Genomic DNA, 25,508 nt, shown 5'->3' with positions numbered 1-25,508 from the left:
AATAAGTTTTCTTGAAGCTCTTGTTAAAAGCTATAACCTCTGATGTTAACTAAATTTAACCCGTTCTGACCCTCGTGGCGGCCCTTAACCTCTTCTTTCTTCTGTTTCCTGTGGCTGCTGGAGAGAACTGGCCCAGTCATTGGAAAAGCGTTCTCTGCAGCACACAAAGGCCCAGCCTTCCTGCTACCCCATCAGGAGGCCCCGAGTCGACCGAGGGGTCAGCACCTGTGCCGAGAAGCAGGTGACAGTGAACTGCCTGCATCCTTATACGGCAAGTTGTAAGAGTGACTATCCTTCAAATATCACACTGCAGTTGCAGGCATTCAAGCCACTGAAGTTCAGATTTTCTTTGTGAATGCAGACTTTACACAAATTAATCTATTGCTGTTCAACTGACTGTAAAATTAGTAGATTTACTGTTGCAAAAAAAAAAAAAGAAGAAGAAAAACTAAGAGCTTTCACTTCCACTTTGGTAAGGTCAGGGATGTGTCCTAGGCTGCCAACAAAGCAGGCTTTAAAAATCTCTGCAGCGGAACCTAGCAACTTGTAAGGCGAAAAAGCAGCAAAACAATGACTCCAATGTACAGTGGAAAGTCTGCTTCCCTATACAGTAAACGTCTGAAACTCCACATTTGAGGAACTTCCCAAAATGTAATAATTTGCCTTTAATTCCATTTGCCTCAAAGATGGGAAATTGTGAGAGCACAAATTTGTTTTATCACAAACATTCTATTTGTTGTCAGTCCTCTCCTCCTTAAATAGTCTTGTAACTATAACGTCTCTTGTAGGTGTTTAAAAATAGTATAGAGTTGCATTCAATTTTTTAAATTTGAGATGAAGTATTCCTCTCTTACCCAGCCCTGAGTTCAGTGGTGCATTCTTGGCTCCCTGCAACCTCCACCTCCCTGGTTCAAGGGATTTTCCTGCCTCAGCCTCCCAAGTAGCTGGGACTACAAGTGTGCACCACCATGCCAGGCTAATGTTTGTTTGTTTGTTTGTTTGTTTTTTAGTAGAGATGGGGTTTCACCATGTTGGCCATGCCGGTCTCAAACTCCTGATCTCATGAACTGCCTGCCTCAGCCTCCCAAAGTGCTGGGATTACAGGCATGAGACACCACGCCCAGCTGGGTTGCATTCTAAATGTCAAATGCTAACTCATCATTTGGTCCTGGTTTGCTTTATCTACACAGTAATCAGTATGGTACATTTCATGCTAGTTATTTCTTGTTCTGCATGATGTCCTTTGATGGCAATAGAAATTATTTTCATTGTCTCAAAATGATGAAAGTTAAAAACTCAATACCTCTGAAATGGAAAGCCATATCTCTGTTGTGTTCCAGATGAAACTTTTGAACCTATTTTCTGCTTTTGCAGTTGCACAAGAGACTTTTCACAGAAGATAAATGGATCTTCCGTATACAAATATTTTTATTTAGCAGTTATGAAAGCTTTAAAAAAGTTATTACAATATGTCATTCATTTTAGACCAATTTATTTTGCTGATTCACAACCATCAACACGTTTTAATAACTGATACCATCATATTCTGACAAAAGAAATGATTAATCTGGAGTCTAATGTGGGGAATCTTACTCATGGTAAGATTCATTCTGAATCTAGTAAACAGTGTGAGAGCACACAAAGGGTTATAACACAGATGTGGTCACCAGATGTTCTCCAGTTCTACTGCGGAGCCAGACTAAGTAGAAGCATGATGGATTTAGGTTACAGAAAGGAAAAGACTCCTGTCTTATAAAACATTGAAATGAGAACCTAAATCTCCTTGCCTCGAGTTTTTTTTTTTTTTCCTGGTCTTATTTTAAATATAAAGATGTATATATGTTTGGAATGGATTAATTACAGTCCTGCCTGAGGAAAATAATAGAGATTTCACAAGAAGGCGTCCAGCTTTAATAGTTTTTTCAGACAATAATAGACACATGATATTGGGCTGAGAGTATCTTCAGGAAGTATTGAATGAGTTGCCTAACACTCAGCCAAAGTCTCTTGCATGCCTTGTTCCTATGACTTTTTTAACAAGTCTGTAAACATCAACTAAGGAGAGCATGGACCCTCTTGGCTATTAAACTGACATTGTAATGATGGAGTTGCTGCCGTTTAAGATAACTGCTCTCAGCTACATTTAGTTGGTACTACATAGGATCTCACACATTATAGACTTCAATTCCACCAATTTTAGCACAACTGCTCAGTTAAGAGCTTAAAATCTGGGGGGGGAAGTACATAATCTATGAACAATTATTTGTTGAAGAATATGCTGAATATCTGAGACACATGGGCTTTAAAGTTTGAAGATGTTCATAACTTTTTAAAGAAATCACCCACAGAATGATTCTTTTGTGGATCGGATATCTTGTACCTCAATGATCTTGGGTTAAGCAAGTAAATCTCACATGCAATCTTGTTTTGGAAGGCCCCCTCAGCATTGGAAAAAAAGTGGGGGGACTTGAAAAGCTAACAGTCAAGAATAGGGACAGGATATTTCCATTATCCCTTCACCAGAGCAAATCACCAGCATATTCATTGAAAGAGAAAGTTCATGGGCATGCTATGGAAATTAACATAGAAATTACTATGTGGTAGAAAACACAGGCATTTTTAGAGTCACCATGATTTGAGTCTTATTGAGTTACATTTTTGAAGGGGGTAAATTGTGTAGAAATGATAACAATTAGGAAAACTCTACACATATCTGAGTCCTCTTCTCTGTATATAATGGATCAGTTTACAAAAGATCTTTGGTATGGTAATATCACTTCCCCAAACCAAAGTCTTCATCTTTATTCAAGGATCTTTCAAGTTTGCCCCCACCAAGTGGAGCTCAAGGCTTTCAATGACTCTTTAAAAGCTGCCAAATGGCTGGCGGTGGTGGCTCACACCTATAATCCCAACACTTTGGGAGGCCGAGTGGGGTAGATCACCTGAGGTCGGGAGTTTGAGATCAGCCTGGCCAACATGGTTAAACCCTGTCTCTACGAAAAATTTAAAAATTAGCTGGTCCCACAGGTATGCGCCCGTAATCCCAGCTACTCATGAGGCTGAGGCAGGAGAATCGCTTAAACCCTGGAGGCGGAGGTTGCAGTGAGCCGAGATTACACCATTGCCCTCCAGCCCGGATGACAGAGCAGAGCAAAACTCTGTCAAAAAAAAAAAAAAAAAAGCTGCCAAGCTTCATTTCAGCTAGAGGTCAAAGTATAGTTCAAGGGAAAAGATTAAAAAAAAAAAAAAAAGGCTTCTCTCCATCTGCGGGCATGTCTGTAATAGCCATCCCATCTCTGCATGTCTCAACTCCCAGACTAAAGCACCATCTTCTAGGTGTGGAGACATCTGACAATGGAAGTCTAGAAAGCTTCCTAAACCACCTGCTCTGGACACAGCGGCCTTCAAAGAGGGACTGCAAATGGAGGCTGACTGGTAGCTTGTTACCAGGGATTACTTGGTGTGAAATTATTTGTGCGATTACCTTACCAAACTTGAAGTATTTGAGCATTAAATGTTTCAATTACTTGTACATATTTCATACCCTTTAATGTTTTCATGTACTTTTAACTTTACTGCTTCTCTCACTACTTCAGTCTAGCAATGTAAGGAACATTTAAGGTTTGATTGAGTTTGGGGTTGTCTTTTTTTTTTTGATTCTGCTACTAGTTGTGTGATCTTGGGCAAATTTCTTTCAGTTCCCTCATCTGTAAAATGGATAATAATAGTAATTGGCTCATAAAGTTGTCCTGAAGATTAAATAACTTGAGATATGTTCAATGCTTAGAACAGCGTTTGGCACATAGGTAAAAGCAATAATAAATGTGGGCAATGTTCGTTTCTCTTCTTACCAGGAATCCAACATTCCTGGTATGAAGCCAGATTAGGTGGCTTCACTAAGCCACGCCTGTGGACTCGCAGTCTGCCTTTGAGGAATTTCTTACTGAAGCAGAAAAGGAGCGGGGACAGACGGCCCACACCCCCAGCACCCGGCTTTCGAGCGCGCTCCACGGGTCTGGGTCCCTTTTCCCCTTCGCCAGCTGGGGCCCCGTTAGAACCTCTCCTATCTACAACACTGAGGCTCCAACGCGCCGGCCCCCGCTTCGTTTTGCCTCTGGGAGCCGTTCGCATTCCAAGGCTCACCTGCAAATCGGGGACAGCGCCCTTTCACTCACGATCCCTATAAAAAACGATTATAAAACATTTTATTCAGTGTTACATTAAAAAGACGTCTGTGAAAGGTCTTTATAAAGCCCCAGTGGGAGACCGAGATTGGTGTTAATGTAACTGGAGGACGGCTGCTCCGACTGCCGCAGAAACTGGGCACTGGCCTTCACGGCACCTGCGGAGCCGCGGGAGCCAGATGAGCAGCAATTTCCCGTCAGGGACCTCCCTCGCGCCCCTCGCATTTTCGGTCGGCGGATTTGAATCCCAACAGCGGAAAAACTCCGCACGTCACCTCTCCTTTAAAGGACTCGGGAAGAAGCCCCGCCCACTACGGAGAGCGACGGGGTACGGCGGAGGAGCCGCTTTACTTGCTCCCACCGGAGTGTACCAATCACTTGCCCCGGCACAGGTAATACTAAACGTGAGGCGCACAATGGTGCGCGGACCGGCATTGGGAAGACGTGGTGTTACAGGGCGCGCCTGTAAGGACATCTGGAAGGTCAGGGCCACCCCGTCCCGCTGCCAATGGCGGAGAGGCCCCGTAGGTCCTGCTGCGGAGTCGAAGGGTTCTGCCGGGTTATAAAGCCATTTTCAGCGAAGCCGCTGCACAATTTCCCAGGTTGCTGGACCTAGAGTCGGTGCCGGCCCTACTAAACTCTCCTCTTCCCATTTCACCTTGCCGGCCGACGTTCGCACGCACGCACGCACGCAGTACGTCCCCACGTCCCGCATCAGGCCCGGACGCGCTGCTGGTCGTCTTCTTGTGGGCGCGGCTGCCGCTTTTACCCACGACTGGATCAGCTGCTCCCGGAAGCACTCCTGCCCTTTATTTCCTGGCACCGCTAGGGCGTAGCGAGCGCCTGCGCAGGAAAGGTTGGACAAACGCATCATTCTTTCTGCCTGCTGCTGCGGGAGACCTTACTGGGGAAGGTCGCGAAGTGACTGGGATTTTTTTTTTCTCACTTATCATTTAGTAGGCTCTGTGGCTTAAGACTCTGGACGAAGTAAACTAAGTTCTCTTACTGAGAAGTCTCAGCTCCAAGTATGTTATGAAAGGCCTAAATCAAAGAAAAGTGGAGGGTGAAGGGAAGAATCTGGAAAATCGACTACTAGTTATTGTGCCAGGTACAAGACAATAATGAATAAGTCCATTTTCTTCCTTGCTTCGTAGAGTTTACCGTCTAGTGATGGAGAGCAGTAGTACTAAGATCGTCACAAAACTATAATTGTAATGAGTGTTTTAAAGGAAAGATAAACTGGACTATAGAAGCATTCGATGTTAAGCTCAGTAAACTGGGTGAGGGATGGGAGACCTGGTTTAATTTGGGAGGTAATCAGAAGAATGCGCTAGGCATTCATCTGGTGTTTCCCAAACCAAGGACAAGACTACTGTGTTTCTAGAACCTAGTGGCCAGTGTGACCTAGGCATAAAGGAGAAGCTGGGGAGGTGGCAAGGGCCTTTTGGCCTGGTGAAGGTGTAGATCTTTAATCTCGAGGGCTGTTTTATTTAAGGTGAGGAGGGTTTTGGGTGTAGTGATCGCAGTGCAGTGGGAACTGGTTGCCAGGGCTGAAGCCGAGTTAGGAGACTGGCAGGAATGCAAACAAGGTGGTGGGTGTTTTAAACTGAGGGTCGTGACGGTGCATGTGGAGAGAACTGGAAGGATTTGAATGGGGTTTAGGAAATGAAGTCGACGAGGCTTGGTGTCGTGTTGACTATGAAAGTGAAGGAGAGTGGAGGCGTCAAAGGCGTCTTCTTGGAGGTGACTGGAGGTTCTGGATGGGTAGTGATCCCATCACTAAGATAGGGAGTTCTGGAAGAGGACTAACATAGGATTACCATAGAATAAGTCAGTTTATTTATTTATTTTTTTGAGAGTGTCATCCTGTTGCCTAGGCTGGAGTGTAGTGGTGTGATCTCAGCTCACTGCAACCTCTGTCTCCCGGCTTCAAGTGATTCTCCTTCCTCAGCCTCCTAAGTACCTGGGATTACAGGCTGGCTCCACCACACCTGGCTAATTATTTTGTATTTTTAGTATAGACAGGATTTCACTATGTTGGCCAGGCTGGTCTTGAACTCTTGACCTCAAGTGGTCTGCCCTCCTCAGCACCCCCCAAAAGTGCTGGGATTACAGGTGTGAGCCACCGCCATAAGTCCAACTTTTAATACTGAGTCTTTAGATCTGGTTTTAAAAGCTTTTTAAAAACATATTCAAGATGGTTATTATTTCAATTTAATAGCTAAAGAAACATGGTTAAATAGTTGGCCAAAGATATGTTAGCTTTTTCCAGTGTTCTAAATGGGAGTTCTAGCATTAAACAGTGCAGCCTCATTATGGAGAGTACTTTGTGCTCCCTATGGAAGAGCAAAACCGGAGCCAAGGGAGGGCAGCATGAAGTCCTAGTAATGATAGTACAGGTCCTCTGGAATTAAGACTGCTGATCAGGCTAGAATGGGACAAGCAGGACAGTTTGCCTCCTTTGGGATATATAAAAGAGTTCTTAGGGTCATAGGAATTGGCAAAATTAATTTCACAAATATTTAATCCACTGGAATCTATGCAACTTTGATCCAACCTCCCAGGAAAGAACAGATAACAGTTACAAGCTTGCGAATATCAGCTATATGAGAAAAGCAGTGAGTGAACAAATAATAGAAGTTGGTTTTTGTCTCTTCAGTCCACATGATTTCAAATGCATGCAAGTGATTTAATTTCTTATAGGACAAGACTGCCGACCCACCCACCTCTAATGAGTGTATTTGCTAAACCACTTATTTAAATCATGTTCCAGGAAGTTTCCTTGCAAATACTTTATCAGTACTTCCGGTAGAATGCAAAATGATGAATCATACAGGGACAGCTGTCCTTTGGAGCAGTAATCATTGTCTTTTTTTTTTTGATACAAGAATGTTCACAGCAGCTATTCATAAGAGCCAAAAAATGGGAACAGCCTACGTGTTCATTAACAGAAAACTGGATTTAAAAACTGCAGTATATTCATATACTTGGAGGACACTTCTTAGAAACAAAAAGGAACAAAGTAATATACATAGGTGGATGAATCTTGGAACATTATGCTGAGATGCCTTATAACAAAGAGTAGCTAGTGTTTGATTCCATTTGTATGAAGTCTTAGGACAGGCTATGATGGGGAAAAATCAGAAAAATAGTTGCTTTCTGGGGATGGAGATCAAGTTGGAAGTGGCAAGAGCGGACTTTATGGGATGATGGTGATATTTTACATGTCAATAAAAGTTTTGGTTACAAAGGTATATGCACTTGTCGAAATTCAGATAAAGTCTGAGTAATCACTGAATTAAAAATGGATATCTCATACTATAAAGTTAAGTATTTTAAGTAATTGACGTTAAGATAATTGGCTTTTAGAATAATGTGGATGTCTCGGAGAGTATAGTTTGGGAGTGAGAGTGCAGCAAATGTACCAGGATTGTCCTAAGAACCTAAGCGTTTCTATTTTGAGTTAGTCTCCTGGCCTTTCAGCCTCGTGTTGTTTACCTCACAGGCATCAAAGACTTTTATCAGAGAACATGGCTTTCTATTTTTCTTCAACCTTGAAAGGTTAAGGGCAATCTCAGACATCCTAGCTCAGACTACCCTTGACCCCACTTATATTACAATTTTTTTACTTTTTTTTTTTTTTTTTTTGAGATGGAGTTTTGCTCTTATGGCCCAGGCTGGAGTACAATGGCACGATCTTGGCTCACTGCAACCTCCACCTCCTGGGTTCAAGTGATTCTCCTGTTTCAGCCTCCCAAGTGGCTGGGATTACAGGTGTTTACCACCACGCCCAGCTAATTTTGTATTTTTAGTAGAGATGGGGTTTCTTCATGTTGGTCAGGCTGGTTTCAAACTCCCAACCTCAGATCAGGTGATCTGCCCGCCTCAGCCTCCCAAAGTGCTGGGCTTACAGGCGTGAGCCACTGTGCCCGGCTCTTACTCTTTTTCTTAAAGTTCATCTTTTTTTTTGGTCCTAATCCAGTGGTTCTGAACAGGATAAGGAAGAGAAAACATCTGTGTTTTGAAAAGCATCTCCAGGTGATGCCAATAGGCCCTCGTTTCTGAGAAACACTGTCCCAGCGTACACAGGTTAACTTTCAACCGTTCACTAGCAAAAAATTGTACAAGTTCTTCCTCAAACCGAAACCATCACCATTGTATTTTTCAAAAAAATTTTTTTTTTTTGAGACAGAGGAGTTTCGCTCTTGTTACCCAGGCTGGAGTGCAATGGCGCAATCTCGGCTCACCTCAACCTCCGCCTCCTGGGCTCAGGCAATTCTCCTGCCTCAGCCTCCTGAGTAGCTGGGATTACAGGCACACGCCACCATGCCCAGCTAATTTTTTGTATTTTTAGTAGAGACGGGGTTTCACCATGTTGACCAGGATGGTCTCGATCTTTTGACCTTGTGATCCACCCGCCTCGGCTTCCCAAAGTGCTGGGATTACAGGCTCAAAATTTTTTATTTCAGTAGCTTTTGGGGTACAAATTGTTTTTCATTACATGGACAAAATCTGTAGTGGTGAATTCTGAGATTTCAGTGTGCCATCACTCGAATCATGTACATTGTACCTAATGTATACTTTTTTAAAGCCAGCACCCCCCCACATCCTCCCCATCATCGTTTATGATGAAACTTTTAAGACTTGAGTTTGAGGAAAACTAAATGAAGAAATAAACGCAATATGCATCACCAAAAAAATCAGAATTTAAAGTTTGTAAAGTTCCTTATTTATGGGTCACTTAGATATAGGCTGGAAACTGATAAAGAGAATTTTTAAAAAATTATATACAAAGCCAGAATGCCAATGTATTAAATTACAGTGAAATTTAGAACTTACGTAGACTATAATAGGTACATTGGCATTACTAGTGAACCCTTCCTCCCTCTAGACTATTAATTTGCTCTTTAAAAATGTATTGAACACACATATAACTATAACCTAGATTCAGCAAATGCTGCCATAAGTGCATTGTTTATATTTCCTGCTAAATGGTTTCAAAGTAAGTGACAGATGTCATGACACTATCCTAAATACTTCTGTGTTTGTTTCTTAAGAATTTCATGTTCACACCTAAGGAAATTAATAAGCTGGGCGCAGTGGCTCATGCCTGTAACCACAACACTTTGGGAGGCCGAGGAGGGTGGATCGTTTGAGGCCAGGCAGTAGTGGTGCACACCTGTAATCCCGGCTACTTGGAGGGCTGAGGCAGGAGAATCACTTGAGCCTGGGGGTGGAGGTTGCTGTGAGCCAAGGTCACCCCACTGCACTCCAGTCTGGGTGACAGAGTGAGACACTGACTCAAAAAAAAAAAAAGGAAAATTAACAGTACTTCCCTAATAGTAGCTAATACCTATTCCCTATTCAGATTTTCCCCTCATTCCCGTGTCTTCTCAGCATAATTATGTCTCATTGATTTTTTTACTCAAGAATAGTTTCCCCCTTCCCTTTTCATTCCCAATAGCTTTGGCTTTTTTAGACACTAACCAGTTGTCTTGTCCCATCTGGATTCAACAAGCTTGTTTCCTTGTGCTGTCTTCTACTTTGTTCCTCTGAGTCTGGCCCTTGTATCCCCTGGAAACTGGAAGCCAGGTTCTGACCCTGCATCAGTTTCAGGTCATATCTTTTGGACAAGGCTGCTTCATAGAAGGCGCTGTGCCCTTTGGGTGGTTTCCTATCCAGAGATGTGGCAAGGATGGCAGGTTGTCCCACTGTTGGAGATGCCAAATCTGATATTTGGTTAGGATGACAGACAGCTGTCTCTTCGGCAGGTATGCTTTTCCGTTTCGGTCTGAAAGTAATCTGTGGGTGACCCTTTGGCATCAGCTCTCTTGCATCCATCCCTGCCTGAATCAGTGGTTTCACTGACGTTGGAAAAATGGTGATTTTCTTTCTTTAAAATAAAAAACAAAAACAGGGTCTTGCTCTGTTGTCCAGACTGGAGTGCAGTGGTACGATCACAGCTCACTGCAGCCTCAACCTCCTGGGCTCAAGTGAACCTCCTTCCTCAGCCTCCCAAGTACCCGAGAGTACAGCTGCGTGTCAGCACACCCAGCTAATTTATTTTTTGTAGAGACTGGGTCTTGCTGTGTGGCCCAGGCTGGTCTCAAACTCCTGGCCCTAAGTGATCCTCTCACCTTGGCTTCCCAAAGTGCTGGGATTACAGGTGTGAGACATCGTGTGTGACATGATTTTCTAATTAATTTTACTTTTCTTTTGTGTTTATTAGCTGTCATTCTCCTCTAAAGAAGAGCTTTTCCTCATCAACAAGGGATGATTACAGTTCTTCCTAAAAAGGTAGGATAAATGCTCAGTTTTTTTTAACTTAATTACCAATTTTCAAAGTAAAGAATCAAGATAATAGTCCCATGCAGTTGTGGCAAATTATCATTTTCATAGATTTTTGCATATTCAGTGTGTTGCAATGAATGACATTAATTATGCCTTAATGTTTAAATTACATCAGAATTGACCAGTGGGAGTCTCTTCATGCTGCCAAACGGTAAATGACATGTAAACAAACACAATCATAATACCATCATGAAAATCTGAAAGCTGAATAGTTGACGAAATAAAGGAACTGTTTTTAATTGGGATAATATTATTGTGATTATAAAAAATATTAAAGAGTACCTCTTAGAGATACATACTATTTACGGAAAAAGTAGGACTGACTTTGAAATAGTTCCTGGATGTTGGGGAGGGAGATAGTTGGGGGGGTAAAGATGAAACCATAATGCTGTTTATTATCCAATTCTTTCTGTACAACGTTGAAAGGTTCCTAATAAAGAGTTTTAAAATGATGAATTCATGTTGATAGCTGCAATTTAAATGTAATATTACAGGTTGTTTTAATTTTGTAATTCTAGTTTTATCTATAAGGGCCTATCTTGAAGAAACATATTTTCAGTTTTGCTGATTTAAAGCCAGTATTGAGTTATTATTAAAGCTTAATTGCGGTGAATTGCATTGTCTGCTGTATACATCAAAAACATTTGAAGCTTTTTAAAAATTTCAGCTTAAATTCGAATAATGGCAAAAGACATTAAAAATTATATAGTTCCAGTGTTTTTCTACTCTTTCCTTTTCCTTTGTTTCCTTCTTGGAAAGTGTTTTTAAAGCTTTTTAAAAAAACCTACATTATTTTTCTGAAACAGTCTTTATTTTTTAAATAAATAAAATGTATTTTCAAGTATAAAAATAATACTTCCTCATTATAAAAAAAAATTGAGAAATACTGGCAATTAGGAAAAATAGGGGAAAGAATTGCTTTTGCCTTCAACTTCAGCATTTTTATAATTTTTTCCCCATCTTTTCCTATATGTAGTTATTTTGTTTGCTTGTTTGAAAAAATCCTACATTTTGAAATATTTTTATTTTAATATGTTATAATTTATTAAACAAGTCACTTTAGCTTTTATTCATAACTCCTAAGGGAAAAAGATAGCCAAAATTGAGTTAGTATTAAAGCTGAATTGCAGTGAACTGTTTTGTCTACTGTATACATCAAGAAAATTTAAATAATTTATATATATCTATTTAGTAACATGATTTTACATGTGGTAACTTCTATATTCTTGTTGCTAATACAGACTTTGGAAAGAAGCGATTGATTCTAGACTTTAGTAAAGTTTATAGAGCAGGCTTGTAAGCAGGAACTTACAGTCCACTAGCAGAATACCTAATGAAATTTGGGACGGGATACTGTTGCTAATTTTCTGATGATAAGTGAAAAAAAAGACAACTTCTCTGATCTCTTCAGATTTTTCTTCTTTTTTGGTTTGGAGGCTTCCACCATTCACAAAAGATCTGACGTTTTATTAAACAGTGTCTCGGTGACTTAAAAGCAGTTTGCCCCACCTTAGAGCCTTTATAGCATCTACAGCTGGAGCCACCAACCGACTAGTAACCATAGATCAATGCATGTCATACATTGTGGATGGAGCATCTGGCCACAGATCCTCACAAACACTGGGAGCATCTGAAATGCCAGCTAGAAATGTGAGGGGTGTGGCTTGTAGGCATTCGTGTGCATTGGTGGGGCGTGACACATCCAAAGACATAGAGGTTCAATGCCAGCAGCCCCGCCATAGCTCCTTGGCTGTTTCCTTTGGCCTGTGGATTCATTTGACAAGTACATGCTGAGCCAGGCAAGGTAATGGGTTTGAGGTTGGGGTGTGCTGTTTTGTAGAGGGGTCAGGGAAGGGCTTGCTGAGTAGGTAGCATTTGAGCAGAGAAGAGGTAAATGAACCAAAGGCGGTCTGAGGGAAGAGTGTTGCAGTGAGAGAGAACTGGGTGCAAGGACTCAGAAGAGGGGTGTGTTCAGTGTTTACAAGGAACACCAAAGAAGCCAGAACAGAGTGAGCCAGAGGAAGCACAGTTGGCACAGGCCAAGTCACAGAGGGCATGGTGGGTCATTACAAGGGCTTGGCTTTTCCTTGGAGTGAGATAGGACTCAGGGGAGGGTTGTGGGGTTGTGGGCAGAGGAGGAACATGATCCGACTTAGGCATTTTTAAGGATTTCTCTGTGTGCCCTAGCAGTAATAAACCCTAGGGCGTGAGGGCAGGGGCAGGAGGAACAGTCAGGAAGCTGTCTACTGTGATGCCGTTGAGTGGCGTGCACTGCGGTTTGGGAATGGGATGATAGCAGTGGAGAAGGTGAGAAGTGGTTATACTGGTTGAATGGCAGGTTTTGCAGATGGATTGCTGAGAGAAAATGAAGAGTCAAGGATAACTTTGGTATTTTTGGCCTGAACAACCAGAAGAATGTCTTGCCATTATATGAGACAGGGAAAACTGAGGGCGGAGCAAGTTTCACATGGAAAATGAAGCATTGAACTTTGGACATGTTAACTCTCAATGACTGTTACATATCTAAGTGGAGATGTGGGGTAGGCAGCTTACCCTACAGGTGTGGAACTCAGAAGAGACTGGCACTAGAGCTATAAATTAGAGTGCTGGGTGTTACCCAGCTAGGTAAGGAGGGTGTTGGGAATATGCACGTCCATCACTTTCTATTTAATTTACCGTATTTTTTTATATCACTCTTGAACATGAGGGGTGAGGGATCAGTGGGTTGTACAGCCCGGTGGAATCAAAGTGAGGGACCAGAGAGAATTTCCAGTTTTAAACACCCCAGGAGCTTCTGGGACCATTCTCTGAGAAGCACCCTGAAGACACCTTGTTTTCCTATTTCATGTTTGAGAAGTCATACCTCTCTGAGTTGGTGATTCTCTAATGATTCCCAGCATGCCCTAGATGAGATGAATGGATCCTCTCAGCACTCTTTAAGCCTGTACTTCTGAGATTTACCAAATGCATGAATAAAAGGACAGAGATGCAGTTCAAACATCAATGTGCATTTGTAAGTGCTTCAGATTCAATCTTAGAACCATGAAGTAAAACCACTGTCACCATACATGCCTCTGTTAACGTTTGGTAGTAATACCTGCCTTGCCTTGAGAATGATTTTTATAGTTTATGAGGTCAGCACTTTGATTTATGTCACAGTGCTTTCTGACAGTCTCAGTTATTCTTCCAGTGGGCTGGCTTCCTTCCTAAAGAGGTCTCTTTCCCATGATGTGTTCCTGTCTGCTGTATACCATCAGACGTATTGATAAAGTGTTAACAGTTAATTATATTAAAAGTTTATCAATTGGTGTTTATGAATCACCAAGCATTTTACATACTGCATCCTCATAAATAAACCCCTAAGATGATATTCGCTTTTGGAGTTGGCACTACAAGATGCATGAGAAATTACAGTTGGCCCTAGAACAACACCGGTTTGTACTGCATGGGGTCCACGTACATGTGAATTTTCCTCCACCTGTGCCACCCCTGAGAGCACAAGACCAACCCCTCCTACTGCTCCTCTTCCTCAGCCTATTTGATGTGAAGACAGTAAGGATGAAGACCTTTATGGTGATCCTCTTTCACTTAATAGTAATATATTTTCTCTTCTTTATGATTTTCTTAATGACATTTTCTTTTCTCTAACTTCCTCTATTATCAGAATACAGTATGTAATGCATACAAAATATGTGTCAATCAGTCGTTTATGTTATTTGTAAGGCTTTCAGTCAACAGTAGGCTGTTAGTAAGTTTTTGAGGAGTCAGAAATTATACACAGATTTTCAACTGCACAGGGGATGTGTTTCCCTAAGCCCCAAGTTGTTCAGGGGTCAACTAAATAGTCAAACGAGAGGATGTGTACAGAAAAAAAAAAAAAAAAAGTGAAACCAAAATGCTATGTAAATCCGGTTTACTCTCATAGCCACTTGTCTCAGGGACAGTACCACCATGAGTTAGTCTGGCCAGAGTCACCTGCTAGTCCACTTTATCAGTGTAGACTTTTGTGTGTGGATCTGAAAGTCCAGAGAACAGCATTTCCCTCATACTTGCAATTACAGTTTTCACAGCCTCACACACACCCTGCCATGTACCACAGTGTCAGACCATGGGAATAAGTGATTGAATTTTAATGAACTCTTCTTACTACTTTCTTAGGATGGCTGCTCTTTCTCTAAAGAGGTTAACACTACAAGCCATAAAGTCTGAAAAGAGTTGCATTAGATGTTTTGGTAAACACATTGTGCAGAAGACAGCACCAGCACAGTCGACCCCTATTGCTTCTGCCCCAAGATTCTCCTTCCTAGTTCATGCAAAAGCCTTTAGTACCACTGAAGACACCCAGAATGAAGGAAAAAGTAAAAAAAAGAATGGCACAGCTTTTAGTAACACTGGAAGAAAAATCAGTCAGCGAATTATTCACGTATTTGATGAGAAGGGCAATGATCTGGGAAACATGCACCGAGCAGATGTGATTAAACTCATGGAGAAGCAAGAGCTGCGGCTGGTTCAGAGGAACGCCAGCGCAGAGCCTGCAGAGTACCAGCTCATGACAGGAGTGCAGATCCACCAGGAACGGCTGAGGCTGAGGGACATGGGGAAGGCTAACCCCAAAACTGGTAGGTATTTTGCTGTTGGCTCCCTGAATCCTTTAAGAGCTACAAATCAGCGGTTTAAATCCTAGCATTTGTCAAAGTGCCTGTGACAACAGGGAAATGAGAAACTGCAAAATTCACGATTCCACCACCGTTCCCAGTGTCTCTGTGTTTGCTCCTTTATTCTTCACTTACACCTTTTCCCTTTTTTCCCTGTTTTTCCATAATACCCTCCCCATTGTCTCTTCCCTTTAAACCTATGTAAAATGAAGACGATACCAGGAGAACACACCAACGTGAAGATAACTCTTTCCCCTGTCCTGTGTGTGGCCTTCTCCCAGTGCCGCAGCAAGCAGAGTAGCTGATGGGTGAAATGGAATGAGATTAGGAGGGGAGCATTTAAGTTCCCTGCCCTCTGCCTTCTGCTGGGCCACTCATGTAACCTTTCTCCGTTTTTCTTCCCCTTCTTCAGCTCTAAAGTGGAGGTGTTTGGTGAATCATCTGGAAGAATCTTTTTATTTTTTTGAGATGGAGTCTCTGCCTGTCGCCCAGGCTGGAGTGCAGTGGTGTGATGTTGGCCCACTGCAACCTCCTCTTCTCAGGCTCAAGCGATTCTCCTGCCTCGGCCTCCCAAGTGGCTCGCCACCACGCCCAGCTAATTTTTGTATTTTTAATAGAGACAGGGTTTCACCCTGTTGGCCAGGCTGGTCTCGAACTCGTGGCCTCAAGTGATCTGCCTGCCTCGGCCTCCCAAAATGCTGGGATTACAGGCATGAGCCACTGTGCCCAGCCTGGAAGTGCCTTTTAAACTCTAAAGCGATTCACAGAACATCTCCCATCCCAAAGCGTTTTGTTACAATATCAGTAGCAACACTCATTTATATATTCGACCAGTGACTTCACAAGGCACTTGTCATTTAAGCCCCACAGAAGACATGAATTGGATATTAAGCAAAGATGTTTTTCATAGTTCCTAAAAAGTACTGATCATTATGAAAGTTCAGTGGATGGCGCACGGGGACAGGCATCAGATGACTGCTCCCAGCACTGCATGAGGTTGTGTGCCTTCAGAAAATCACGTTATGTGCGTTATACCTGGCTCAGTTTTGTAACACCATATTTAACAAGGATGTTGACTGGAAAACAAAAAAACGTATATATTCAGAAGAGACCAGGGAAGATAATGACATCAAACTATGTCACTTAAAAAAAAAGTCACTGGGCATGGTGTCTCATGCCTGTAATCCCAGCACTTTGGGAGGCCAAGGCAGGTGGATGGCTTGAGCTCAGGAGTTCAATACCAGACTGGGCAATATAGCAAAACCCCATCCCCATCTCTACAAAAAATTTAAAAATCAGCCAAGTGTGGTGGTGCAAACCTGTGGTCCCAGCTACTTGGGAGGCAGAGGTGGGAGGATCACTTGAGCCTGGTAGGCCAAGGCTGCAATGAGGAACTATGATCATGCCACTGCACTTTAGCCTGGGAGAGCGAGACCCTGTCTCAAAATGAATGAATGAATGAATGAATGAATGAATGAATGAATGGTCTCGTTTTGTTGCCCAGGCTGGAGTGCAGTGGTGTGATCTTGGCTCACTGCAGCCTCTATCTTCTGGGATCCAGTAAGCCTCCCATGCAGCTGGGACCACAGATACACACCACCATGCCTGACTTTTATGTTTTGTAGAGACTGGCCTTGCTATCTTGCTCAAGACAATCTGCCTGCCTCAGCCTCCCAAAGTGCCTGGCCCCCAGTCTTTATGATGAACACTGGTGCATACTTTAGGGTCTGTGAACCTAGATGGATCAAACTGCTCCAGCAGCAGTGTATGCAGTTTCTCTACCTCCTCCTCATACTGTCAGACTCTAGTTTTTGTCATTTTGAGAAATTAATGTGTATTCCACTATCTTTTTTTCTTCGGTGAATTGCCTACTTAGACTCCTTTTTCTACTTGGTTTATTTTTCTTCCTCATTTATGGGGTTCTCTGTCGTATATGATGCAAAAAACCTTGTCTCAGTTAGATTTTAACTGTTTTTTTGCCTTTTTTTTTTGTTAGTTCCTTCCCCTATCCTCAGATAACAAACCATTCTGTCTTTTCTTCTATTTAAGTTGTGTTTTTCACCTACTAATGTAGACCATTAGTACATCTGGGGAGATCTAACTTTTTGTCATCTATAAACTTCTCAATTGTCCCAATACCTTTACTGAGTAGCCCGTTCCTTCTAATTTTCTGGTAGGCAGGATTTCTGGAAACAGAGGGCATGAACACAGGATGTAGGGACCCTTCCGTGTCCAACAGCCTGGCTGACTCCTTAGTAGCAAGGAGTGGGGAGAGCACTCCCAGATGCCAACCCACGGCTGAAAGATAAGGATATTAAGTGTACCATAGAGCCAAACCTGCTCCTCTACACAACCATCTTTTGGTGTTCTTTGAACAAATGATGGTTAACAATAAATGGAAGCATTTCAGATTTTAAATACCCTTCCATGGCAGGTAAAAATTGGTACCTTTGTGTTTCTCTCCCCCATTTGCAAAGGCATTTACTGGTCTATGAAACCAAAAGCCAGACGAGAAGTCTGTCAGGAGGCAGCCTAGGATTTTTAAAGGGCACGTTGGGAAGTTCCAGGGTCACAGTGGACTAGTCAGTAGTCTTTGCACCCTGTCTGTTTCAAACCAGGACCAACCCTGACAAAGGAACTGACTTTTTCTTCAAATATTGGACAAAATGATTTGGACACAAAGACTAAACACATTCAGCAGTGGATTAAGAAGCAACACCAAGTTCGGATTACTATAAAAAAAGGGAAAAATGTAGACGAGTCAGAAAATAAAGGGGTAAGTAAAGAAGGTACAAGCTACTGCTTGCACTTTTGTTCTTCCGATCTAAAAATATAATTGTAGAAAATGTGGAAAATTTAAAGACAAAGTGACTGGTAATTCTTCCAGTGATGTTAACAGCTTTCTAGTTTGCTTTTCAAAATTAAGCATAGTGTAGGTAACGTTTTCCATCACAGCATATTTTGCCATATGAAAACATTCTATTTATACTTTAAAAGCAATATACTGTTGTTTTATGAATTGTAGAATATCTAACCCTTAAAAAGGAAAATTAGAAATTTGATATGCTGGGTGTGGTGCCGCACACCTGTAATCCCAGCACTTTGGGACCGAGGCAGGTGGATCATGAGATCAGGAGATGGAGACCAGTCTGGCCAACATGGTAAAACCCCGTTTCTATTAAAAATACAATAATAGCTGGGCGTGGTGGTGCATGCCTGTAATCCCAGCTACTTGGGAGACTGAGGCAGGAGAATTGCCTGAATGCAGGAGGCAGAGGCTGCAGTGAGCCGAGATCATACCACTGCACTCCAGCCTGGGTGACAGAGCCAGACTGTCTCAGGAAAAAAAAAAAAAGAAAGAAACTTTATAGGTTGATCTTTTGTTTCCTCTTAAACTTAGGAGGGGCATTAATTACATAGACTGTTCTTGTAGAAAGTGTGTAGTTTCTAATCCCAGAAGTTTATGGAATACCTATTTTGCTTTTTTTTTTAAGTTAGATAACCTTTTCACCCAACTAAGGATATCCTTAGTAATCCAGCACCACAGTAGAGTCACTTAAGCACAGGTCCCAGCCCAGCTGGTTCAGAATTTCTGGAGTCCAGGTATCCATTTGTTTCAGTCACTGAGAGAGACTCTCTGTTAGGGGCAGTAGAGTGCTGGGAACTGCTTGGCTGACACCTTGGGGATGAGGAGGTATTTTGTCAATGCCCAAATCCAGTGCTTTCTGCCTATCTGGGGGAGAGGGTAGTTTGGGCCAAACATAGTCTGTTAGTGCCATGACAAAGTAGAGATTTAAAATTAGGAATCATTCAGCATGTCACTGCAGTTACATGGTGTTACTGTCAACTTCTCTGATTAGCTAATCACTTGACTGACAGCAGCAGTTCAGGGAGGCTGGCTTTTGTGAATGTTCGAGCAGTTCACACTGGAAAGCACTAAAGCCTCAGATTTTAAATTAATCTTTGGCTGTTTTCCTTTTTTAGGAGGATATTTTTCATCAAATACTCCAGACTATGCCTGGAATAGCCACATTCTCATCTAGGCCACAAGCTGTTCATGGAGGAAAAGCCTTAATGTGTGTTCTCCGTCCTTTGAGCGAAAAGGAAGAGAAGGCATATAAAGAAACTCAAGAGCTCCAGGAAAGAGACACTTTGAACAAAGAGCACGGAAATGATAAGGAATCAAATACTCTGCATCAGCAATTTTAATAAAGAAAAATATGCTTCTGAGAGAAAGTAACTAAGCTCACTGGTCTACAGTCCTTTAAACAGCGCAGTGCGGTTCTTCACTGAGGGTTAGTACTGCAACTGTTGAGAGCACATTTTCTTCCACACAGTTGGGTGACTCTCCGTTTTGACACAAAGATAAGCCTTGCTCTTGTTTCCTTTTGGGAGGGATATATCCACTGAGACGAGAGGCCAAACTCCGTTTTTCACGAGCTTTTTTTACCTTTGGGAATAAGGAAGACAGCCAATTAGAATTCAAAATCAGTTATCTAATTTTACACCAGTTACATGCACCAGCAGGTATAGTACACAGCATTCCTTTATGAGGAAGTGAAGTCTTCAACAGGAGTGCAGACTCACACAGTAAAGCGGCTGAAAAGAGGTCCAGACAGACTCCATCTGGCTTTAAACAATTCCCGTTAGAAAACGAAGCTTGTCTATAGTTTCAACTTACTTTGAGGTTCATTTTCTTCTTGTCAGGATCATGGACAACCGCATGCCTAGTGAGACTTTGCTACAATGAAAGAAAGTTACATTTTTACAACAATGTTCTAAAACATCAAATGTTGATGTCTTAAAAATAGGAAATACTAATATGAAGACCCCATTAGTGATTTAAATCAACCTTTCTGTTCTGTGATGTTGAGGCATTTGACCTCTACCTAACTCCCCCCAACAGAGCTAAGGAAAAACTTCTTCCTCAGATTTTGGACTTAAATCATTACCTTTTCCAAGAATCGAGGTTAGGAATTTGCACAGTCCCAATCACCAGTAGTTTTTAGTTCTTTTATAAATGGGGAAAAAGCTGTTAACTCTTTCAAGCTGAAGGAGCTTCTTTTAACTGAATCTGTCTAAATAATGTTCATAAACACCAGCAGGAGCTCCAGGCAACGTGGCTTTGATGGTAATGCCAGCCACCAGCAGTTGCCAGCTGTTTTCTAGTGGTTTGGACTTGTACTGAGCAAGCCTCATTTCCCTCTGCAGTCATTATGAAAATGCACGCTAAGAACCTGTGAGAACCAGCCAGAGTTGCAAGAGTCTGCAAAGCTGCACAGGCCCCCTCCATTGAGTGCCAGGTTCTTACCTGACTAGATCCCCAATGTTGTGGTCCCTCATCTCCCTGCAACCCATTTTCCTTCTCAGTCCCTAGGTGATGGTGGTCCAAAAGGACACTCAAAACATCGGCACACTCTTAATAATAAACATATGATACTAAGGCCACTGATTCTCATTTAGAAGGTGTAAGAACCCTCCAGAGGGTTTGTTAAAAACAGAGTCCTGGGCCCCACCCCCAGAGCATCTGATTCAGCAGGTCTCGAGAGGGCCCTGTGAGTGTGCACTTATAGCAAGTGCCCAGCTGACGCTCCTGGTCCAGGGCCACACTGTATGAGCCACTGGCCTCGGCAAACCTGGCTGTTCTGCAAACCTAAGAACCACCCTGGAGGAAGCAAGAGTGGCAGGTGTCCAGAGAGAGCCCATGCTGGAATGTGAGGCTCCCAGGAACTGTGTTGTGAAAGCATATAGAACCGCAAGTATGAAGGTGAGTGCTTACTTTCATTGCAAATGTTCTGCCACAGCCAGCATGTTCACACACAAAAGGGCGCCTTTCCTCATGAAAGGAGAGGATATGGCTTTGGAGATTAAACACAGTTGTGTAGGTTCTTCCACAGCCTTCTCTTGGACAGCGGCACACATCCCTTTCGGGGGCATGAGTTTTCATGTGTTGCTTAAGGTAATCTTTGCGTTTAAATGTTTTCTGGCATATTTCACATAGAATTTCCTCTGGTGGAATAGACAAGAGAAATTTCACCAATTTCCCAGATGCTACCATTTAGAAAAAATTAATAAGTAACATTCGGTGCCTGAAACCTGATCACTACATACAAATCAGAAATTCCCAAGGAAACTACCCCAGTTTTTATCACCTAGAAAGATTTTCTCAATTCTCTGAAGTTCTTAAATTTCACACAGTCACTGTTCACTTGTGAAGAGGCAGGGGTCTCAGCAAGGTGACTGCGAGCAGGTGGAAAATGAAGTAGACCAGAGTGTCCTTCCTTGTCCTCCAGTATGCAGGGTACTGTTCCCCAGGCTGTCCCACAGAACAGTAGTGCCTCCCGAGATTCTTCACTGTAGACCTGCCCTGCCTCCAGCAAGCTAACTGTGCATCGTGGGGGCGGCTCAAAGACCTGGCACAGCTCTACTCACTTTTCCAATAACGTCACACCCAACACTTCAGAAAATACCAGAGAAACTCCTTTACTTTAAAGTGCACAGCATTTCACTTGAAAAGCATTAAATCAGTTCTGTGGGGACAGACATTTACCCTGTGCCTGCCACTCATGCCTGCCTTACCTTTATGGGTTTCTCTCACATGTTTCAGAAGTTCTGTCCATGTTTTTGCCACAAAGCAACATCCTTTTTGACATACATAGCCTATTAAAAAAAACGGTACACTGCTTATCATGAATACTCAGTGTAAACACTGACCATAACTAGAAAGGAAACTTAGGTGCCTATATAATTTTCCATTCTCCTCCTAATAGTATTGAACTCTGCCTCTTGAGGTAGAAATAAAACCTAAAGAAGATTTACGTTACAGTAAAACCAAACAGTTGCACAGCAAGGTGCTTCCCTTTAGGATTTTACCTTCCCGTGAAGCAAACTTCACAGAGTTCCTATCTTCTCAGTGTGATCACGGAATAGGTAAACTTCACAGGAACGATGCCTTTCCCTCTCTAAGCATTCTCAAGAAGCTGGGTGGACTGTGTATGGACTCCCAGCTGCTCTAACCTCCTGTCTCCACATTTCATTTCCCTTCCCTTGCCTGCCCTATCCTTGCTTCTGTTTTCCTCAGCAAACACTCTGCTGTCAGTCCCTTGCCCATGGCACACCACCAACACCAACTCTCCGTAGTTACCATGCCCACCTCTGGCTTCCTCTAGTTTTGCCATCTTGTAAGTGTAATATTGCACAAAAAAGTAGGGTACATTACATTTTAACCTGACCAAAAAAAAAAAAACAAAAAAGGTTTTTTTTAAAAAAAGCAGAGTACAGCCAAGGAAGAAGAAAAACTGGAAGGACCCAGAGGAAAACCCTGAGCAACAATGGATATGTGCAAAGCACTACAATGGGATTAGTAAGTGTAGAACAGCAAGGCTGAGTTTCACCCAATCAGAAACTAAAACAATGAGGCTGCCTCTCACTGTTAACTACTAACCTCTTTTTAAAACATTATAAATTCTAGGACATGGAAAACTGAAATACAGATTAGCAAAAATCCCTCTAGGGAGCAGATAATAGACTCAAGTAGTTAATGTAATCAAGTCTTGTTTTGAGAAACGTAACATCTGATGGCTCTCAAAACATCACACTATGATCCAAGCCTGTGAATGGCCAACAAGGAAACGAATGGCACAGGCAGTAAATACTAATGGAAGAGGTTAAAAATGACAGAAGCATCAAAGCCATGGCTGGGGCACATTCGTCAGTGTAACGCAGAACCCGGTGCTTGTTGAGAACAGCAATGACACGTAGTGAAAGAACAGACATAGACACTGCCTCTTTGGACAAGAGTGTACGACCCCAATAAGCAGGATGGTGTCCCCCGCCCACAGAGTTCCCATCTTGTCGGTGTGATCATGGAACAGACTCAAAGGCACCCCAGATTTGGCATCCCTTCAGAGGAGCACACCCAGGCTGTCGGTACACACCCTCATGGGCCTTGGCATGTCGTTTCAGCTTGCTGGGTGATGCAAAGTGCTTCCCACATCCTTCCTGGGTGCACCTGCATTGGCAACACATGAGGTATTAGCCAATCTATTTTCACAGAGAACTCCACTCAGGGTCAATGGTACTTTGTCCTGTTTCTCCCACCGAAGTCTTGCCTCTTCCCACAACCAAACCCGTGTTAAAATGTAGACCTAATCACAGGTGAGATTCAAGTTACTCGACCAGCTTTAGGGCAAAACAAACTGTTGGAGAGAAAAGTCACGTTACCGTTTTTGACCCAGTTAAACAGTTTTCACCTCTAAACCTCTGAAAATATACTCTGCTTTCACGGCTACAAAAAGATACTTCAAGAGGTTTTCTGACTTGGCTTAGGAACCCCCCTAAGCCATTCTGAATCACTTGTGTCTAGCTTTCCTAATGATGCTGCATAGGGGGTGCGCAAGAGAGCACAGCAGTAGATGCATCTGCCTCCGGTGAGCAATAAAAAGCACTTGCCCCCTCTGTGCTAAAACCATCAGCAGCAAAGAAAGATGGGGCAGACCACAAGCAAGGACAGGCAGGGTCACTGCAGCAACTCCAAGATGCAGGGCAGCCTGCACAAGCCAAGGGAAGGTGTGGGACGGCCAGAGCCATGCAGAGAGCCGCTGGCCCTTTTGCAGGTCTACCCGACTTGTCCGGCCACCCTCACGTTCCTCAAAAAACCCTCTCTAACTGCAGAGAAACACAATTACTTGTTTTGTTCTATAGGAAAAGCATAATGAGTGTCTCCATAATGACCTTTCATATAGTTGAACAGGCTCTATTTGAGTAGTTAAGTAATTTCTCAGCCTTCCTTTTAAGCTTAACCACAACCAGAAAATTCTCAAGTTATTTTGAAACTCATTAAATATTTCTTTTAGAGCAAAGTAAACCTTTAGAATGCCCCCAATATAAAAATGTGCATACGTAGTACATATTAACAGAAAAATGTTGAGTAGGAAGCTTTCAGAACATTGTCCACCGTTGGTAAAATTTCAATAGCTTTTGGGATACAAATGTTTTCTCATTACATAGATGAATTCCATAGTGGCGCTGTGGTTTTAGTGCACCCGTCATGCAAGCAGCGTACATACACTGTACCCAACATGTAGTCTTTCATCCCTCACCCCCCCACCTTCCTACCCATTAAATCACTCTGTATGTCTTTTTGTCTTCATAGCTCAGCTCCCACTTTTAAGTGAAAACTATGGTATTTGGTTTTTCATTCCTGAGTTACTTTACTGAGACTAATGCCCTCCAGCTCCATCCAAGCTGCTGCAAAAGACATCATTTCAGTCCCTTTTATGGCTATGTGGTGTTCCATGGTGTATATATACACCATGTTTTATCTACTCATTGGTCGATGGGCCCTTAGGTTGGCTCCATATTTTCACAATTGTGAACTGTGCTGCTATAAACGTGTGTGCATGTCTTTTTCATATAGTGACTTCCTTTGACCAGACTTCATATTATACTACAAGGCTACAGTTACCAAAACAGGGAAGTACTGGTATAAAAAGAGCCACTTAGACCAATGGAACAGAATAGAAAACCCAGAAATAAAGCCAAATACTTACAGCCAACTGATCTTCAACAAAGCATACAAAAACATAAATTGGGGAAATGACACCCGATTCTATAAATGGTGCTGGAGAGACTGGATCCCTATCTCTCACCTTATACAAAAATCAACTCAAATTAAGTCTATGACCTGAAACCATAAAAATTCGAGGAGGTAACATTGCAAAAACTCTCTGGACATCAGCCTAGGCAAAGAATTCTTATAAGACCCTGAAAGCAAATGCAGCAAAATCAGAAATAAATAAATAGGACATAATTAAACTAAAAAGCTTCTGCACAGCAAAAGAAATAATCAGCAGAGTAAACAACCCACAGAGTGGGAGAAAATATTTGCACATTACGCATCCAATAAAGAATGTATATCCAGAATCTACAGGGAACTCAGAAAAAAATCCCATCAAAAAGCGAGCAAAGGACATGAACAGACATTTCTCAAAAGACATACAAATGGCCAACAAACATGAAACAATGCAACACCACCCCTGCATTTCAATCTCATTCACACCTAGAATCAAAGGGATTTTTAGCCACATGAAGTACCTACTTGAACAGAGGTTCACCGGTATGCTGGCACTGATGGATTTTCAGCTGCTGATGTTTCTTAAAGGTCTTCTTACAACCTTCAAAATGGCACTGTTAATTATAAAGGCTTGTTAGTTTTATGGAAAGTAAAAAAAAAAAAAATCAATAGTTCATTACCAAATCCTAAAGATAAAATTATTTTGGAGATTATATAATTGCTACTTTCACCCACTTTGTTACC

At 42.3% G+C, this 25,508-nt stretch overlaps 2 protein-coding genes across 5 annotated transcripts in view; one reads left to right on the top strand and one right to left on the bottom strand.

Moving 5' to 3' along the window:
* Positions 1-4,493: 4,493 nt before the first annotated feature.
* On the top strand, positions 4,494-19,430 carry MTIF3 (mitochondrial translational initiation factor 3). 4 transcript variants are annotated; one of them, XM_035302413.3, is made up of 6 exons: positions 4,494-5,040; positions 5,142-5,292; positions 10,414-10,481; positions 14,694-15,154; positions 17,809-17,966; positions 19,175-19,430. In XM_035302413.3, exons 4-6 carry the CDS (start codon positions 14,695-14,697, stop codon positions 19,397-19,399), a joined length of 843 nt encoding a protein of 280 aa, XP_035158304.1. In that variant the 5' UTR covers positions 4,494-5,040; positions 5,142-5,292; positions 10,414-10,481; position 14,694; the 3' UTR covers positions 19,400-19,430. The 4 variants fall into 4 exon arrangements, with proteins under 4 accessions (XP_035158304.1, XP_035158305.1, XP_035158306.1 ...); XM_035302414.3 differs by lacking the exon at positions 5,142-5,292 and having other exon boundaries at positions 4,494-4,576; XM_035302415.3 differs by lacking the exon at positions 5,142-5,292 and having other exon boundaries at positions 4,991-5,040.
* Positions 19,378-25,508, bottom strand: part of GTF3A (general transcription factor IIIA) — a 32,701-nt gene continuing 26,570 nt past the window's right edge. The window contains exons 6-11 of the mRNA XM_054255055.2: positions 25,290-25,378; positions 23,128-23,201; positions 21,770-21,850; positions 20,970-21,199; positions 19,872-19,931; positions 19,378-19,640 (exon numbers count right to left, since the gene is read on the bottom strand). Of these exons, the coding sequence (XP_054111030.2) occupies positions 19,455-19,640; positions 19,872-19,931; positions 20,970-21,199; positions 21,770-21,850; positions 23,128-23,201; positions 25,290-25,378 (720 nt within the window). The 3' untranslated portion in view covers positions 19,378-19,454. The remainder of the gene's footprint in view (positions 19,641-19,871; positions 19,932-20,969; positions 21,200-21,769; positions 21,851-23,127; positions 23,202-25,289; positions 25,379-25,508) is intronic.

Source organism: Callithrix jacchus, chromosome 5, assembly GCF_049354715.1.
Source record: "Callithrix jacchus isolate 240 chromosome 5, calJac240_pri, whole genome shotgun sequence".
NCBI lineage: Eukaryota > Metazoa > Chordata > Mammalia > Primates > Cebidae > Callithrix > Callithrix jacchus.
The sequence above is the reverse complement of the archived record's forward strand: the minus strand, read 5'-3'. Positions and strand labels throughout refer to the sequence as shown.

What these genes read in the sequence shown, in the direction of transcription:
- MTIF3 (XM_035302414.3), top strand. Translation starts at nt 14,695, where the DNA reads ATGGCTGCTCTTTCTCTAAAGAGGTTAACACTACAAGCCATAAAGTCT. An exon ending in GAAGGCTAACCCCAAAACTG is followed by an intron (nt 15,155 to 17,808) that starts GTAGGTATTTTG and finishes GTTTCAAACCAG; the next exon opens with GACCAACCCTGACAAAGGAA. An exon ending in ACGAGTCAGAAAATAAAGGG is followed by an intron (nt 17,967 to 19,174) that starts GTAAGTAAAGAA and finishes TTCCTTTTTTAG; the next exon opens with GAGGATATTTTTCATCAAAT.